Source organism: Pholcus phalangioides, unplaced genomic scaffold (assembly GCF_987345545.1).
Source record: "Pholcus phalangioides strain wild (caught in Gottingen) unplaced genomic scaffold, Ppha-v1.0 ptg000009l_1, whole genome shotgun sequence".
Classification (NCBI taxonomy): domain Eukaryota; kingdom Metazoa; phylum Arthropoda; class Arachnida; order Araneae; family Pholcidae; genus Pholcus; species Pholcus phalangioides.
In genome coordinates, this window is record NW_028301602.1 from 19,876,881 (window position 1) to 19,895,719 (window position 18,839).

Below are 18,839 nucleotides of genomic sequence, written 5' to 3' on the forward strand. Positions count from 1 at the left end.
GCGTTTTATGTTAGACCATGCATTCTTTGATGACAATTTTTTGTATTGTGTACTATCACCTCTTAAAATTTTTCCCCACTTTTTCTGAATCAACCTGTATACTGCACCCAGTTTTTTTAAACAACTTTGCCACCAAAATTTTTGAATAAAGTTAAGTCATCAATTTCTGCATTTTACATACCTTCTGATTTTCCTTCAGGAGTTGAGAAGACAAAATGAATTTTAACAAGTGAAAGCTGGTGATGAGACATTTTCCATATCAAAGTTGCATTATCCTTGTCTATATCATTTTTACCCTTTCCTCGATTTTAAAAATTTCTCTTCAATACTATAACTGGCGCAGTGAAAATGAACAAACCCTCTGTAAAATGCATCTTTTTCCAAGAAGCTTTTTTTCTGATTTTATGCAGATGATGGTGCTCTTTCCCCCCACCCCAATTACGAGAACAATAAACCAAGGAGGAAAAAAATTATAAAAAGTATATAGTGAACACATATACTTATATTTCCCTCGAGGGGTAGAACTTTATACAGTGAAACCTCAAGACTAAGGAAAAATCTTATTTTTGAGGGTTTTTCGTTATATGAAGAGGTAACAGTTTAGCACTAGAGTATAGACATTACCAAACAAGACTTGAAAAAAATGTTGTTGAGGGATTTATTGTTATATCGAGTATCATTGTAGCCTGAAGGCAGTTGATCCACCAGGTTGAGTGGGGTGAAAAAACATACATACAGCATTGTTTTTTCCACACTCAAGTATCTGGCTGCTTTATTATTGAAGTAAGAAAATTTTAAAGTGGTCAAATATTGTAATTGCTGAAATACAAAACATCAGGTTAGGCCAGTGATTCCCAACGTGTGTGTTAATGCCCCCTGGGGGGGGGGGTGCGGTAGAAGCTAAGGGTATAACATAGGATCCTATGGGTTAGTTTGCATTTGGGAGCGATGGGAGAAAACATTTCCGAAGAAGGGGGTGATGGGACAAATAAGGTTGGGAAACTATGGGTTAGGCAATATATCTTGTAAAAATGCCACTGATTGGATTGAAGTAATCTTACCCGGAGGGAAAATTTTGTAAAACTAACATAACAAAGTTTAATTACCTATTTGTTCTGAATAGATTTTATATCAAAACAATATGTATGCCGGCTATCCCTAACTTTTTGTACACTGCACCTTTTTTATAATGTGGACTTTCGTATTTTGCACCTTTTTATTAGAACCACAGTTAGTTTCAACTAACACTAGAACGTAAAGTTGGGGCTATGCCATGCTTATTCTTTGTTTCCGGATATATTTGCAATTTAACAAAGGTTTTTTTGTATTTTTTACTTGCATGTCAGATGAGAAATTTTTTATTTAAGTCAATTTTGACCACTCTTACAATTTGTGACCGAATTGCACAATCTATACATATAAAATAAAATGTCTCTCCTGAAAGACTGATTCATCATCGCGAGCCAAAATTGCTGAAGCTATAAATATGAAGTTTTGGCAGTAGTTATATTTCATGATGTAAAGACTAATCAAGAAGAGGTTTTTTTTAAATTCGACCCCCCCCTAAGGAAGTCCATAAAGGGGTTCATAGGTTATAAAAATTTAATGTCGTAATAAATGTCAAAAAAATTCTTGTTCTGGTCCCATTAGTAGATACTGCATATTGTTCATGTAATGGTAATGTGTTAGTAGTGGCAGATATGTGGATGGTGTGGTTTTTGTGTGTGTTTTTTTTTTTTTTATAGAAAATTTGGGTACATAAAATTTTTGAATTTCATAATGAAAAAATCAAATATCCATGTAAAAAATTTTAAAAAATGCCATAGCTTCATGTTAGCTCTGAAAAAATTTCATTTCATACAAATTTTTGTATGAAAAATATTTGGAAAAAAAATCTTAACAAAACATTGTGTAAATGTCTTTCTGGATGCAACTTAACCTATTTCTGAATTTTTTCAGTAAGGTAATATAAGAAGTTATTGATACTTACTTATGTATTTGTCGTAGGAGCTAAAAAATTTGATCATTGGGTTTATGGAATGATAATCTTCTGCAAAATTGTATCATTGAATTTCAACAGGATTTACAAGATGGCAGTTCTTCTATAAAAAGTGCCTTAAATGAGATGAAGGGAATGCTGCAGACTCCCATAAAAGCATTCAGATCAATGTATTCTCAAGACAGTCAAGATGCAAGTAGTCAATCTGGAGCATCTGATTCATCTGGATCTGATCCTCCAAGTCCCCCTCAAACACCTACAGGAAACGAGACTGAAACTGCACAGATTGCAGAGGGGGACATACCTGGACAGATGACCAGGCTTATGGGGAAAAGTGAGTTTTTACTATTCTAGTTGCACTCGATCTATTTGAAGTCCAAAGTCACTACTGAACCATACTTAAGCATTATAAATATTCCTCTAGAAAGATTCACCAACACATGTTAGTGCTTACACTGAAATGATCTTTTTTTATTTTCTTTCAACTTTGGTACATACTGGAACATAAATTTGTTGGGGTTACACACACTATTATGTCAGTGTAATGAATGTTTTGCATTATAGAAGCTCTGCAAAGTCACTTCGAATGAGTTCAAATCAAACAGGTCTTCAGTACCAGATCCGTTAAAAGAACACTCCACTTCAAACATTCATGTAATTTCAACTTCTACATTCATCAACATCCATGTAGGATTTACAAGTGATGTTGGCTCCTGTATAATTTCACTATTGGAATTGACATCATTATAGAATTTCTTGACTATGACAGTTTCTGATGATTCTAACTCATCTAACAGAACTGATTCCCAATCTTTGCTAATTATAGGAGCAAGGCAATCAACTTTCAATTTGAATGACCATATGTCCTGTATTGTATAGTTCAGATTCATTTCGCCCTTATCTTTCACTCTTTGTTGAGTAGGGGTCCACGATGTGATCAACACCAGTTGCTGATATACAGGGCTCCCATCTGGTCCTACTTTTGTTCTATTTTTCGTACTTTTTTTATCAAATCCTATTGACAAAATTCGTATAATTGATTAATATCTAATTGTTTGCGAGTGTTGTTGAGCTGGCATAGGTAGGGGGAAGCATTTATATACCCTGAAAGACAAAAAATAACCAGTTTTTGTTATAAAATTCCAGATTGTCCAATAATTTGAATCAACTTCCATTATATGTCTGATATTGTGTGTGTGTGCTTGAATTATTTGATTTCAAATACAATACAAAATCTTTTTTTTTTATAATGAGGCAAAATGCAGCACTCTACGACTCCATAATAATTAGGTTTTTAATTCAAACTAAACATAAATTGCATTAATAAAAAATTAATCAAACAGTTGTAAAATGTTAAAACGTTAAAATTACTAGTTGAATAAGACGACCAGCACTAGTACAAATAAAAATCAAGTGAGTAACAAGAAAACACCATTAGTCCTCTTATATACTTTTGAAGCAACGCTGTAAAAATTAGCTTATTCACAAAGAATCAAATACGGGAAAAAATCAGCCTGAGTGACGTCATAATCCTTTTCTTTTTTTACCGAAGAGTCTCACGTCACAGTCTCGCATCACAATCTTTTTCTTCAGGTTGGTACACTACAATAATAATAGTTTTGGTGTTTTTTTAAGTAGCATTTATTGCTATTTGTTGAAGCTGTGTGTGTTTTTGAATATATGGCATTCTAGACATTGAAAAAGCAATAATTATCTAAGGGTTTTTCACCTTTTTTCTCCTGATCCAAAAGTCACACAACCCATTAAAAGTTTCTCAAATTTTACTGAGTGTAAATGCAATGTTTTGGGATAAACTACAACACACTATACTATTCAAGTTGTGAAGTTTTTTTTTCTCCATGCGTACTTGTATTCTCAGTAGCTCTTAGTTTAATATATGACCAAGATGGCTTTTAGCCAGAAGCAAAGAATTTTTTGATTCAACAGTATTTTTCAACTCCTTGATTTGAGGCCATTATCGAGGCGTTCAAAAATGAATTCTTAAATGTTTTGGTTCCCAACAATGTAAGTCTTCTGATTTGTGTCCCTTTTGAGAAACTATAAATATTGGAGATCACAGGCAAAATTGATATCAGTCTCTACTGCACCAGCTTGAAATGCGTGAAGTAGAGGGAAAACGGGTTGAACTCGCTTTCAAAGATGGTAAGTGGCCAAGATTCTGGCAAAAATAACTCTCGCTTGTATTCATGAAAAATATCACATGCTGTGATATTTTTAAATTTTCGTTTTTGTATACATAAATTTTGTTTCATTCAAACTTAGTTCGATTTATTTCTTTGTATTATTTTGAAGCTATTTTTGAATGAGTTGCGGGACTTTTGGATTACTCTATATAAATATTTTATTAAAATCACAGCATGTGTACAGTTGGTGTGTTTCAATCATTATTATATATACACACACACTGCCCATAAAAAGAATATATAGTTTTTCTTATCCAAGTATAGATAGCTTCTCGATTTGTCCTACTATGTCTATCATACTTTTTAAATGTATCAATTGTGTTAGCTTATTTCCAGGGGCCATGAATTCTATTCCATTTATTGACAACACTATTAGAGAAAAACTGTGACACCAAAACTTGGAATTGTCCCTTATTAAACGGTACTGGCATCCCCTTATCAAAGTAGTTGAATGACAGTGTATTGATAACTCGTGGTATATCCTATCTACCCCCATTGAAAATTTTAAACTCTTGGATTATATCCCAATACCTTTTAATGTGAATATTTTCATGCTAATAATCATTAAAATTTGTTTGGGAAATTTATATTTATTTTCAAATTTTAGATGTACAGTCAAAATTGTTCGTAATTTCCTTATTAGCAAAATATTTGTAGTTATGTTTTCTTTCAATCTAATAGAGGAGCAGACAGATTCAGTGAATACATATAAAAATTTATTTAAAATATTCAGTTTTTATATGTATTTGAAATTTACTTTCAGTTTGTTCCTCACTATTAATAAGTCTGCAGCAGGAAGAAGAAAATAGAAACTATTTCATCATGCTCATAGATAAGTGCCTTTGCCATGAGGTAAGGTCATGATTAGCTTGAGTGAAACTATGTGATACCTGTGCAGTGAAAAACAAAAAATTCTAAATAATTATTTGTATTCTCGTTTCAGTCGGGGGGAAATATATTGCAACAGTAAATTAGTCAAATTTTCATGAATCAACAAGTGAAACTTTTTGTATCCAAAGCAGCCTAAATAATTTTTATGTTTGTATTATATTTTTGGAGGTATATTCAAGCCTGAAAGGTCATGACGTGACTTAAGAAAGACACAAATAATTCATGAATTTATTTATGCAAAATTTTAAAATTTTGCTCGTTTTAGTTTCAGATTGCCTTGTTGTTTTTTTTTATAGCTCTGAAATATTTCCTATCGATCACAAGTTGATTCAGCTCCCTCTGTTTCTGATAAGGGAGGCTTTACTGTATTCAAGTTTTTACAACTTTAGTTACATTGTATATTGTGATTTCTAACTTCCCTTACAAAAGAGTATTTTAATTCACAAGTGGTAAATACAATAGTTGATTACTTTCTCTTGTTATACAGGCATTCACACCTCTCCAGAAAAGACGTCTGTTTTCTTGGAAGCAGCAAATTCAAAAGATCTGTCATCCTCTTCCTCCTAGACGATCTCTTGACAGTCGACAAAATAAAGGGTAAGGCAGTTTTGGAGGATTTAGTTATATATAAAAATCCAATTCCACAGTGTAACTTGGTTAATTCAAAGCTCAAAGAAACAGCAAAAAAAAATTTTGAATTGTCCAAAGTGTGAATTATCTAATTTATATATTACGGATTCGTAAAATGACTACAAATTGCAACTTAATCATCAATATTCATACAGGATTCATCTTAGCTGCTTCTTCATTATCCCACCGTTCTGGATTCATCATCAATGTCAAATTTCTTGACATTAATCAAAGCCTGACACGGAAACAGTTACTGATCATCAGTTAATGTTTCCAAAAATTTCTCAACTAGTCCTTCAAAACCTTTTGGTGGTTCAATTCAGCACAGATAATCTTTTTTACAAATTTAGATCATGTAGTTTTGCGGGTTTTTGATCATCTAAATCAGCAATTTTTTTTTACTGAGTTGCTAAATAATAAATCCAACACTAAAAGTGAATTAAATTCTGATATACAAAGAGTATTGTTTTCAAAGGAAGAAGTGCTCGTTTTTTAATTACAAGATGTCATAAAACACAGGGTTGTCTTCAGGATGGGCCTAACAATTCCTTGCACATTGCTGAGTGGACAATGTTAGCATGGCTGTTCATGCCAGAAGTTGAGTTTGGGGGAAAATAAAATGGGCACCCACTGTATGCCTAAATTCAAAAATGTTAAATGATTGATAATATGTATTTGATCATGAATATTGAACGAATCAGTTGAGAGAAGCAACATCTAACTGCTTGTGGATATTTCATAACTTCCTGCATTTGCTCTTACTGAATTCTTTTTTTTCTGCCCCAAACTTCAAATCACCCAAAATATCCCAAAAAACAATTTCAGTTAAACAAATGTTAATACATGTTAAGTAGAAAACTCAGGAGGAGGGGGGGTTCATAAAACTTCAAATTATCCAAAATTAGAATTTCCAAGTTTCACTGTATCAGTTATTTTGCCTGTTAACTTTAGTAAGCCTTGCCATGAAAAAAAAAACTTATTTATCTTTTCAGCAAAGTCCATATTTGTCTTTTTGAATATTTCCAGAAAATGGAGCGGATTTAATCACAACTCCAACCCTCATAATCCTGACATTGGTATTCCAACCAGTGGCTCATCATTGAGACGTCGAATGCCTGTTCATCTCCAGCCATCTGCTCAACGCATGCCATTACCTCGTCCAGGTTGTGGGGAATTTCCGTCACCCCAAGCCATTCCACGGGGATCCTTATCGTCTGTGATAAAGAGACCTAGTTTGCAAGATGTAAGTAAACTATGATTTTGAGTATTTTTTTAGTACTTGATTACAAAACAAGTCTGAAATATTCTTCTGAAGTCTTTTGAGACGTTGATGAGGAAGTGATTTTTGCAGTGGTAAACCTTTAAACATCAGCATGTTTCATGATTCATGTTTTAATCTGATGAAGATCATTATGTGATTACTATGATTTGTAATCCATTGCTGATCATAGATATAAAGAAACTTCTACAAGCTGGCAAGAGATGGTAGTAAATGATTTTTTTTATTAGTGTTGTGTATTTTCTTTCAAATAACTGGTTAAAGCAATTTCATTTGAAACCCAAGCCTTTACATGCAATTTTGCAATTCATCCAAAACAGTTTTCATTTTATCATTTTTGTCAAATTGTGAAATTTATATTTTCACTATTTTACGCAAAAAAATGTCTAATGGTATCTGTTTCCTCCCTCTCTCCCGTAATAATTTAGTGTTGAAAGAGAAGAAATAGAATGAAGTCTAAAAATTATTTATGAATTTAGTTATTTTGTTTTTAATCAACATTAATAGAATCCTTACACACAGCATATGAAGCCCCATGTTCATGTTCAGCGAACAAATTCTGCACCAGTGAGACCGAATCCTCTTCCTGCTTCAATGTTTGGGAAATCTGATGGTAAGACAAATTTTGCATCGCCCTTGAATGCTTATTTCTATAATGAAATTTTACTTCTTGTTATTTGATGTGTATCATATTCTGTCATAGCATAAACTTGTATTTAGTCCCATGAGTTTGACTTCCAATATTTATCATCCTCCCCCTCCCCCCAATCTAGATAATACCTATAAATTTGTAGGGTTTGAGATATATCTCTATTTTCCGGGGGGGGGGGGGGTGTCTGTCCAGCTGAAATTTTGGTCAGTTTCCAGACTTTTCACAAAATTCTGGATGTGTTAAACGGATCCTTCCCAAAATAAAAATTAATGAAACCATGAATTTGGCGTTTCATTTCTTTTGTGATATATCAACTAGATTATTTCGCTTCCCACAGAATTACATATTTTTCACGCAATTCGCCCTTTTCTTAAAAATAAGGAAAATTTACACAAAAATAGTTCTCTACATAAAGTCTGGACAGATCTCTGCTTTCCAATAACTTCACACCTGTTTCTTGTGTTACACCCTGTGTAATGTACATACATGTAATGTCCTTCCTGATATTCATTATTGGAGGAGTATTGTAAAGAATGTCACTGAAAATAAACATTTTTAGGGGCAAAGAAATTACTCTTAATTTTTCGTTTATTCAAAATGTTTGAACAATACTATCTGTAATATTGGATTGGTTGCTCCTATTCTAATTGGTTCTTAAATTCAGGTGGGAGTTTGGTACGGATGTATTGCGGAAATCGGCCAATACAGTTTGATCTCAATATAACGAACTCTCATTCAACTCATTACTCAATTTCATAAATTTTTTTCAGACAAAAATAAAGGTCAAATCTCTATTTTAATGAATAAAAATGCCACGATTTAACAATTTTTTTTCTAACACACCTTTTTTTTTATTTCTTGTCACTCAAAACCGCTGTCTAAAAATTTGACTACTCAGGATTTGACCTTCAGCTCTTCAGAGATATACAGAACAAACTGAGCATGACGAGGCTCTGTCACATGATTTTACCTCAATGCGCAGGGGGGGGGGGGGGGGAGCTTTTTTTGTAGGGTACAATATGCATTTATTAATCATTATATATTGTATAATTTATTATACATAAAATTGTTATGACAATACAAGTTCATTTGAGATTAGAAAATATGTAAATGCAAAGTGTTGTGTAAATGCAAAATTACAAAATTGAAAATCTTGATCCTTATTGTTCGACCCAAAGGAGAAAACCCAATTCATGTCATTAGTGGCTCTGCACAAGTTCCGGGTCTATTCCTCTGCGTCAGACGGTATCTGGATTTCTGTAAAAGCATCTTGTTGTCAGTCTAGCTGATCTCCCGGGGCACCACTGGGGCGTCCGAGCCCACCTTTTTTTCATCATTTGGTCTCTCTAATAGCTTGGCCTCTGCGTTGTCGCTCAGGAAGGTGATGAGGTTAAGTAGCCGTTTGGTTAGTTCGTCTTTTGAGTATCCAATTTATTCGGGCTGCGGTTCAGCAGGGGCCCTGAAGTGCATATGTACTGTGTGTGGGCAAGCCGTTGTATAGTGCATTTTGGTCCCAATCTGACCACATCTACACTTATTTGCTACCACTTTCAAACTGAAGGTTCACTGTGAAGGGTCTGTGCCCAGTGATAAACATGATGATCGCTCTTCACCACCTGTTATTCTTGGCTTTCATCTTAGGAATCATTGTCATGCATCGTTTGACCGGATGCCTCAAGGTTGTCCTAAGCCAGCTGCCATTCTTCTATCATGTTCCTACAGATTAGAGACTTGGCTGCAGATGGTGGGAGGCGCACGCTGTTGATTATCTTTCCATCACGAGTTGCCTCTTCGGCACATTTATCTGCCTTCTCGTTGTCCCCACAGGCTTGTGTGTGCCTTGATCCATGATACTTGTTAGGGTGTCTATGGAGCAGTAATCTGGTTTGTCTTGTGGATCGTCATCTGGTTCCTTATTGCCGTGATGCTCAATAGACTGTCATATTTAACCTCAGCTGGCTCTTTCTGCTGTGCTGCATCTTTGGCAGCCTTGTGAATGGCTAGGAGCTTGGCCTGAAATACCAAGTTGTTTGGTTTCAGTTTGGCCTTCCAGGTTTTATGGTCTGGTTTTTCATGCAGATTTAGGCTGTTCCAGTGGACCCCTCTAATTTTGACCAATCAGTATTAGTAGCTTAGTTCTTGTGGTGCTGGTTCTACTTGGTCTGTTCTAACTTGGTTCGCTGGTAGTGTCTTTGCCAGATGGGTTGACCATCCTATGTAATTTTGTTCATAGTCATCAGGGGCTGTTATTTTAGACACATTCAGAAAAATGGGAGCATGAATCTGTTCCTTTATGAATAAAGGAGTCATTTTGGGCAGTGGTTCCCAACCTGTTTTTGCCATGCCCCATCTAATCATCTTGTATAATCCTGATGCACCCTCAATTTAAAAAAAAACACATGTAGGGTAAGGATATAGAGCATCAATAAATCATATTTGTCTTCCTGCGGGGCATTGATCCCACATTGGGAATCAGATTTAAAGTAAGTAAGTGTGTGTGTGTGTGGAAGGTGTCAGTGGTGAATTGGTGTACACCCCCTCCCAATACCATAAACGATTGTGCCTTCCACATATTTAGATTTCGGTAAAGAAATAAAGTAACTTCAGGAGTTTTTGGCCATTTTTTGCTTGTCGAGAAAGAACAATCATCTGGAGAGAACATATTTTTCCATTAGTGAAAAAATTACAATTTCAACAGAATTAGATAAAAAAATGTTGGATGTATCTAATTTCTATTGAGTAATTTTTCCATGTATCCTGACATTCTTGAGCGTGTGGTGTGGGCATGCGAGTGTATGTATGTGTGCATGCTCACGAGAGAGAATTATTTTTTCATCTGAAATAAATTGTAACAGCAATCCCTAAGTAAGTTGCTTTTAAAACTTGCTGCTGGGAATGTGTTTATCCTTCTGATCAATTCGACCTTGATCTGAGGATTTCCTCGATTTTAATGAATAAAATTGTTGGTTTCTCTTTCTTAAATCGGGGGGTTGACTGTATTACATTTCTACATAGATATTAATCATTCATAAGTGAATCGTGGCATCTGCGAGACTATAATTATATTGTTATGTGAGTAATTTTGTTAAATAATTTATTTCTTGTAATCATTCTTTTTTTACATGTTACGTTCACAGGTGCCACAGATAATGCTAATGATCCTGAAATTAATATCAGGCTGGAATCTCTGTGCCTCAGCGTTACTGAACATGCACTTGGTGGCTTTGGTAACTATGCTATATCTTGTTTTTTTTTTATCTGTTTTACCCTGTGTATGATGGTGTAAAAAAAAAATTGTCTAGAGGGGTGGCTACATGCTACTGAAATGGTGTAGCGTGTAGCCGCCAACTGCTCTGATGTAATGCGAGCTAAGCATAACCCAGTTAAATCATTTCGCCACAGAGAGCATAAGTTGTAACAGCAATCCCTCAGTAAGTTGCTTTTTAAAACTTGCTTCTGGGAATGGAATGTGACCTATAGGCCTTCAACTGTGCAAATATTCAATCATTATACTTCACTCATAATTTGAAGTATGGGTGTGGTTCTAAAACTTACGCACAACATTAAATACATGCTGATTTTCCTGAAACCCAAATCGTCAGTCAAAATAAAATGAAGGGATTCAATGTTTATACAAGCCTTGTTTGCAAGTTCTCTTATCATGATTTGATGACCCTGCATCACCAGAATCCTTACTTGCTTAATAACCATCTCATTTCTGAATGTTTAGAGCCTGCTAGAACATATGTCGTCTTGTGTAGGCTGTTCGGATATTTATAATTATTTTTCTGTTCATGTGAGTGGCAACAGTTTGTCAAGCTGTTGAGTCCAGTCATTGTGTTCCTTTGAAAAGAGATGTAAATGAAGACGTGTTAAGTTTTGTTGCTCTTAAAATTAATAATTTAACCTGCGATGCTGGTAGCAGTTAATTTCCCCGGTCAGCATTTTTCGAACTAAACAACGTACTTCACTCTCTATTGACGTGCAGTCATCGTTGAAGAGTTGTACCACTCTTTCATTGGTATCGGGTCCATTTCCTCATCTTTAAAGGTCTGTTGAATCTTGCAAATTGTTTTCTTTCGGAATCATTAAATTTCACTAAATTTGATGTGGTAGCATTGTTCACGTTTTTCCCGTCATTTTGGAAGAAACAGAAATGTGGCAACACACTTTCTCATTCATCTGCGGTCTACCAGCGAGCGGTAGCTTCTGCAGACAAGAAAAAAAATCAAGCATGTGCACTAGGATCACTTATGTACATGCACCAAACCACTCCTTCCTAGCTTCATTGGTTTATGCACGAAAAATTGCAAAGTTATGATGGGATACGTTTTGGACAAACCTTGTGCATGCCTTATGCATGTGAAACCAGATATACATAAACTCAGAAGAGAAGTACATTGTTTAAACTGAAACAATGTTTATAATGGGAGGAATCAAAAAGCTATCTATGATTGGATAAAACAACCGTAATTTGTTACGAGCAGTGTATTTTATTTTGTCAATCATTAGTTTCAGAGGCGCTGACATAAAGTAAACATTGGGGGACTGAAAGTTGTCATTCATCCTGAAGATTGTCATTCAGCAGAAATTGACATTTGTACAGCCTTTGTTTGAAGAGGAATCCAATTGCTCAACATGTCCGAAGCATGTAAAATTTTGAGTCTGGCATGGAAGTTAGATTTATCCAGCACAGAGATTTAAACCTACTTTTTATTAAAATGTTGATCTATAGCTATTTTAAATTTCAGATGAGAACAAAAACTGTTCTGAAATTTGTCTTCCTTGGAATTAATGGCATGCCTATGCAGGGTGTCCTGTAAGTGTTAATGTAGCCTTTGTTTCGTCAACTGTCCATCATAAAGGTACGATTCTGATTTTAAAAAATGCTCAAAAGGCTTTCAAAAATTAGCCTGGACCAGTTTTGAGATTGAAAATATGGCGTGTATTAAAATGGAAAACCTAATTTTTTAAACTGTCCCAGTGTCCTAACTTCCAATTAGAAAGCTGTATCTCTAGAGGCCAACAGAAAAAAAATTCATGAGTCTAAGTACAATATTCGCTAAGATGTTTGAATTCAGTAACCAGAGAGAGAAAAGTTATAGAAGAACACCAAAAACTAATAGACAGTGCTCCTTTCCCCTCATTTATGCTGTCTTTTCCAAACTTTTCTAATTTTTGAATTTGAGCATTTCAGCGAATATTGCACACATGGGAACTTAAATTTTTTTGTAGGTCTCAAACAAGCCAGGGCAACTACTTTCTAATTAGAAGTTAGAGGGTGGGGGACCGTATAAAAATTTAAATTTTTTTTTTTATTTTGTTACACTGTATTTTCAACCTCAAAGCTGCTACAGGGTAATTTTTTAACGCTGTATAAGCATTTTTTTATTGAAACTATACCTTTATGGCGGGCGGTTGAGTTTAAGGCCACATTAACATTTACAGGATGCCTCGTATATTGAATTATTAATGTTCATTATATGTATTTTATTTTCCTCGATCTAAAAATTCAGGTACTGGAAGTTGAGAATTTCGGTTTCTCAAATCGTTTTTTTGTTTTTACAGATGGAGCTTTGCCTTTGTTCTGAAAAGATGATGAAACTTCAGGGGCAAGATAAGTGCTGTGCCAATGAGTGTCAAGACTTCTGCAACCTTTTTTTTTTAGAAGGAATGTGTCTTGTGTACAATGCTTCTGATTCAGTTGCTTTTTTTTTCACCATATACATATTGATCTTGACATTGTGTTCAAACATATGATTTTATTTTATTTTTTTCAGAGTGGATTTCTCTGCTGGAATCTTTTATTTTAACGCAAAATGTGTGTTTTTAAGTCTTCCTTTTGAACTGTATGTGTATATGTAACGGGGGTTGCGGTTATGTTTTTTTTTCTTTCTCCCTTTTATATCCCCTTTTTCCCTTGAGGACCAAACGAAATATTAACGGCAGGTGCCTTAATATAAAATGCTGTGCATATATTTTGATATATTGTTATTGACGCAGCAGTTGATTAGCAAAGGACTCGGCTGTAATCAAGTCTTTTTATTTTTAGTTGCTAGACTGAATCCGAAAAGGATTTTTAATTTTTTTTTTTTCCTCATCTCCATTCTTATCGGTTTGTTTCCTTTTGATTCTGTGTGCAAAAAGTTTTTTTGTCAAATTTTTTTTTGGCTTACCCCTCAGAATGATTGAGGCATCAGGTTGTATTTTCATTTGAAAAGAAAAATTCTATGTTTATTTTTATTTTGATTTTTGGCTGTGATTTGGTAAGAAAAATAATTTTAACATTTTTCTCTGAAGTGTGAGAATTCAAATGAATTATATTTGATACAAGTCACTTATGGTGCATATAATCAAGGTTATCTTCAGTAGAGTATGTGTGTTCCCCGGTATTTTTACCAACAATTCATTTACATATCTATAGTATGTTCTACATTCTATTCACTTAAAATAATGGTGTATGTCTGAAATGAGGTTTTCCCCCCATTTATTCAGAAAATAGCATTCACTTATATTTTATGCTTATCTTATTTTTCAATAGCTTTTTTTTTTTTTTTTTTAGAAAATACATTTTTATTCAAATTAATGAAAGGCAGGGCTACTTACACTTTGAGAAAATGATTTAATGATATTGTATAAACAATGTATAGTAAAATGATCAAGATCCTGTAGTTATTGAATAAATTTTGAACTGCTTGTTTTTGAAACTGCAGCAACATAATTTTCAGAATTTGCCACTTGTTTTAAAATTTGTTGCCAAATCTTTTTGATTCTTGCATCAAGAAATCTCCTTCTGTAAACCACTTCTTTAAACTCATTCACATACAATACCAAAATTTTTATTGCATTAAAACGAACCCGTCAAAATAACTGTGCATAACAACTGAACTGCTCTTGGAGGGTTTTTCCCTATTTAACCACATTGAATGTGTTGCTTCCATTCCTCATTGTATATTTTTTATTTTTATGGTCTTAATTTAGAATTACAACTGTTCTGAAACTAGTAGCAGTAAACCCTAAAATTTTTCAAGATCTCCCCCCCCCCCCAATCCTTCAAGCATATTAATAACACCCATCTGATCTGCATGATTTGGGTCAAGTGTAAGTCCCAACATTTATATCAATTTCACCAAATCAGTTACATTTAATTTTTGTAAAGAGTTTTTTCTCTCATTAATACCCCCGTTAGTGGAGGATATTTGTAGAACATGCTGTTTTTGAAACTTCTGCCACTGTATGATTTTGACTCTTATGTGCAAGTCCCAAAGCAGAATGTTTTTCATTGTTCTGCAGTGACCCCTTGGCTAACTGGAAATGTTCTGCTGTAAAAATTCCCATAGTAGTGTTTTCTACATTTTTCTTTGGAATTCTTCTAGATTGTTCTGCGATGTACGTTGCAGATTTTGGCATATTCTGCTTTGGTGTGTGTGTGTAAGTGACTTCTTTTGCAAGTTCTCTAATGTTCAATTAAAAATACACCTGTTATATCACATTTTCAAGTGATTGCCTCCAGTTAATCACCCCGATACCTCTCTGGGAAAAAACTTTTTGATATAAAAGAAAATTTTTTTATTTTGCTATTGTATCAGTTTTGGTGTATATTTTCACCGGAGTGCCTGTATTTAAAACAACAAAAAAATGGTTTCTATTAGTGATCAACTAGATACTTGGAATTATGTACTTTTGGATGTGCATTGATGAAGCACTGCTGGTCCAGTGATGTTTGAAAATGTGCAGCTGATTTACAAAATGTAGATAGGAAATTAAATCTAAATGAATATATATATAGTTTGTGTTATAATCTATGTAATCCATTACGGCATCGGGTCTAATAAGTATTAGAAATCAGATCAGAAGTTAGCCTGCAATTTTTTTTTTTTCTTTTTATATGGCTGTTAAATATTTACAAGACAAATTTTTATAAATTTTTACAGGTTTGAATGTTGTGTACGTCTTAAAAAAATGCTTTCATGTCCATCTGCTGTTCCTGAGATTTGTATGTGTATGAAAACACCTTTTTAATCCTTATCTGAAATTTAAAAATCTAAATTCTAATTGCACCCAAAAAAATATAGATTTCAGATTTTCGTAAAGAATGTGTTTACTTCTATTTTGCAATAAATATGAAAGCATGTGAATCAAATACTTCCATCTATCGCTAGTATTTTTTGTTTGTAATGGAAAATTAAAGCTTAAATTCATAGCTAGTTTTCTTTTTTTTAACCTTTTTATGAAGTTTTTAATTTCTGTGAAACAAATCTGTACTTCAGAGCCAGATGGTCACAAGTTCAGTGTCGTGAACTGCTGTTTTTGATCGAATTAGCTTACTCTGTGTCTCAGAACATTACTCTGGTTGCCCCCCCCCCCTACATCAGGGAGTCTTCAGTCTTTTAGACTTTGTTTGCAAAATTCAAACTTCCCATGAAGCCAAGTCATAATGCTGCATTTAGAATTGCAAGATAGAATCGAGATTTACAAGGACAATGCATTGTGGTGTCTTAGCAGATTGGCCAACACGGCCCTGGGTAAAAATAAGAGCCCCAAATAATAGAAGATTTTTATTCTGAAATGATTTCCTTTCGAAAATTCTGAGATTATTTTATTCAGTTTTTATTTCTTTATTTTCCTCATTCATCAAAAATTTCCAAGCATTTCTGTAAATTGTGTATATCTTTTTGGAAGCCGATTCATACTCCTGAGTTTTCAGGCCTTCCAACTTGTCAAGACTGTCCTGATAATTTATGTGTTAATGTGCTATCAGTCTGTCATTTTTTATAGTAAGAAATACACTGATGCTTGTGAAATTAGCGTTTTGTAGCATTTATATATAAAACAAACCTAGACTAAACACTTTAATATGAAAGTACATGAAGTGCATGGTTCCCAGCACCTGGAAAAGTTAGGAAATGTAAAATATTTAGCAAAAGTGAGGGCCTGCCGCCCCAAAAATTGGCTGTTTTTTTTATAGAAAAACGATAAAATCTATTCTGTTCATTCTATTGTTTTTTCAACACCACCACCCCCCTCCCTCTTGCAAAAAAATCCTAATAGGAAAACATTTGAAAGTCGCAGGGGAAGAACTTAACAAGCACTTGTTGCGGTTGAGATTTGGAATTATTTCTTTTCGTGAATTTTGGTCATAGGAGAATAATCAATTTTGCTGGGAACCCTTAATTGGTGATATACGCTTTCGGATCTGAAGTACAGAACTTGTATCAAGATTAACAAAACTAGTGTCTGCTTTATTATTGTGAGGAGAAATTCATTCTCGGTCTTTTCTCACAAAATGGCATTAAATTTGGCTAATGTTAATTTCTATAGCCATTTTTGTTTTCACTTGCATGTTTGAGTGCAGTAATAAAGCATGCTTTGCCATATTTTAGCCAAAATATTATAAATGCATTTTTTTGTACACATCTAACAGTACCTTTAACTGAGATATTTTAGAGAAATATCTACCTGCATTTTCTCATAAAAATCATGTGTCGCTGGACTCTTCAGTTTTTATCAATATTTCAGCAACCTATGCATTCAAATCATCTTATTTTACCTATCGCTTCTAGGCCTTTTGGCTAAGATCAATGTGTTGTAATGTACCGAAAAAATAAATTCTGGAGAATTCATTAGACAAATTTATTGCTATATTTATTTTGTGACATTCCGTTTATTTTTGACAATGCTAGTGTGCGTGATTAACCCCCGCTCAGATCCAAATTGTATGCTCAATGACTTCCTTGGAGCAGTGAAGCAATATTCTCTCTCGTAGGCTTGAGAGTTACTTTGTTAAAGCAAATTGCTTTATACATATATTTACATGTGTATATTTTTACTAGTTATGTTCAATGATGCTCAAAGAAAAAAAAAATTTTTTTTAGACTGGCGATTCGCCAATCTTCCTTGTATATTGATGTAAATAGTTCTCGCTCTGAATTTGCTGTGAAAATTCAAATTCGCTTGTGTTTCAGAGATAGTTCGCGAGTCGATTTTTTTTTTTTTTCTTCTTCCCTTTCCAAACGAAGTTGGCTTGATTTTTGGAAATGTTACCAGTTAATTTATGAGATATATTTTTTTTTTTTTGTGAAGCGCATCAATATTTTTTTTTGTACAAAGCATTATGGGGCTGCTTGAAAAAAAGTAGTCCATTACAGAGGAAGAGTGCCACATACAAAGTTCTGTGAAAAATGTGACGATTTTTACTAGCCAGGATGCAGTGAAAACAAAGTATTGTATATATAAAGTATAACCCTGGTAATTGGTTGATATGCTGCTGTTAATTGTATCAGGAAAATAAATATTTTGGCTTTGCTGCAATAGTGTTTTTCAATGTGCGGTTTTTATTTCGAATTTTTCTAATTAGTGCGAAAACTTTCACGCTTGAACGGAAGCATTTACGAGAATGGTTTCACCAGAGTGCCCCTAAGGGTGGCTCCACATCTCTACTCTCCACGGCCGCCCTTACCAGGCGCGGGGCTCTTTAGCCTCGATTTTTTTTTTCTTTTTGAGAGGGAACCAAAAATATTCAGAAAAGTAAAAATCATGAAAATTTATAATAAATGCACGAAATAATTCCATTACCCATTGAAAATTCTGAATAAATGAAATATTCTCAGAATTGGTGAAAATCCAAAATAAATGAAAGGAATAACTCTTCAGAATTGATGAAAGTTCAGAATTTATTTTAAAAAATTCTATGCACTTTGAACATTCAGAATTTATGAAAGAAATCATTGCTATACAGTAAAGGCCGCCCCACAAAACGTGGGGTCCGGTGCACCCGTAAAGGCGGCTCTGCTAAACTAGCCCTGTCGTATCGGACACGCCAAGCATTCAATTATAAAGCCGGGTTTTCCTAGGAGTAGAATTTCTGCGCGTGTGCCGCGTGAAAATGCTGATTGGTTAAAAAAAACCCTAAATTTCAAGTTTTCAACGCTGCACGCACTGTAGAAACCTGCTTCTAGGAAAACCCGGCTTAAACCATGAACGTATTCAAATCTATCGTTTCGTGGCTGCGCAGACATGTTAAAGAATGGTTGCCTTGTCTGACACGATCGACAGGGTAAGTGCAGATGCGATTCCATTTCCATTATCCACAGATCTGATGTTCATTGTTCTCCGTTGGGGATTTTTCTATTTTAGCATTAATTCGCTACTTTTTTTGCTCAACTTTAGCATTTTTGGCGACAA

General features: G+C 34.2%; 1 protein-coding gene across 3 annotated transcripts in view; it reads left to right on the forward strand.

Moving 5' to 3' along the window:
• smg (sterile alpha motif domain containing protein 4 smaug) overlaps positions 1-17,961 on the forward strand; it is a 105,696-nt gene extending 87,735 nt beyond the window's left edge. For 2 of the 3 annotated variants that reach the window (XM_089235707.1, XM_089235708.1), the window contains exons 7-13: positions 2,081-2,333; positions 4,967-5,055; positions 5,582-5,691; positions 6,751-6,967; positions 7,526-7,616; positions 10,793-10,882; positions 13,224-13,364. In XM_089235707.1, the coding sequence (XP_089091833.1) occupies positions 2,081-2,333; positions 4,967-5,055; positions 5,582-5,691; positions 6,751-6,967; positions 7,526-7,616; positions 10,793-10,882; positions 13,224-13,246 (873 nt within the window). In that variant the 3' untranslated portion in view covers positions 13,247-13,364. Of the gene's footprint in view, positions 1-2,080; positions 2,334-4,966; positions 5,056-5,581; positions 5,692-6,750; positions 6,968-7,525; positions 7,617-10,792; positions 10,883-13,223 lie in introns of all 3 variants that reach the window. The other variant, XM_089235709.1, reaches the window with a different exon arrangement.
• The last annotated feature ends 878 nt before the right edge of the window (positions 17,962-18,839 follow it).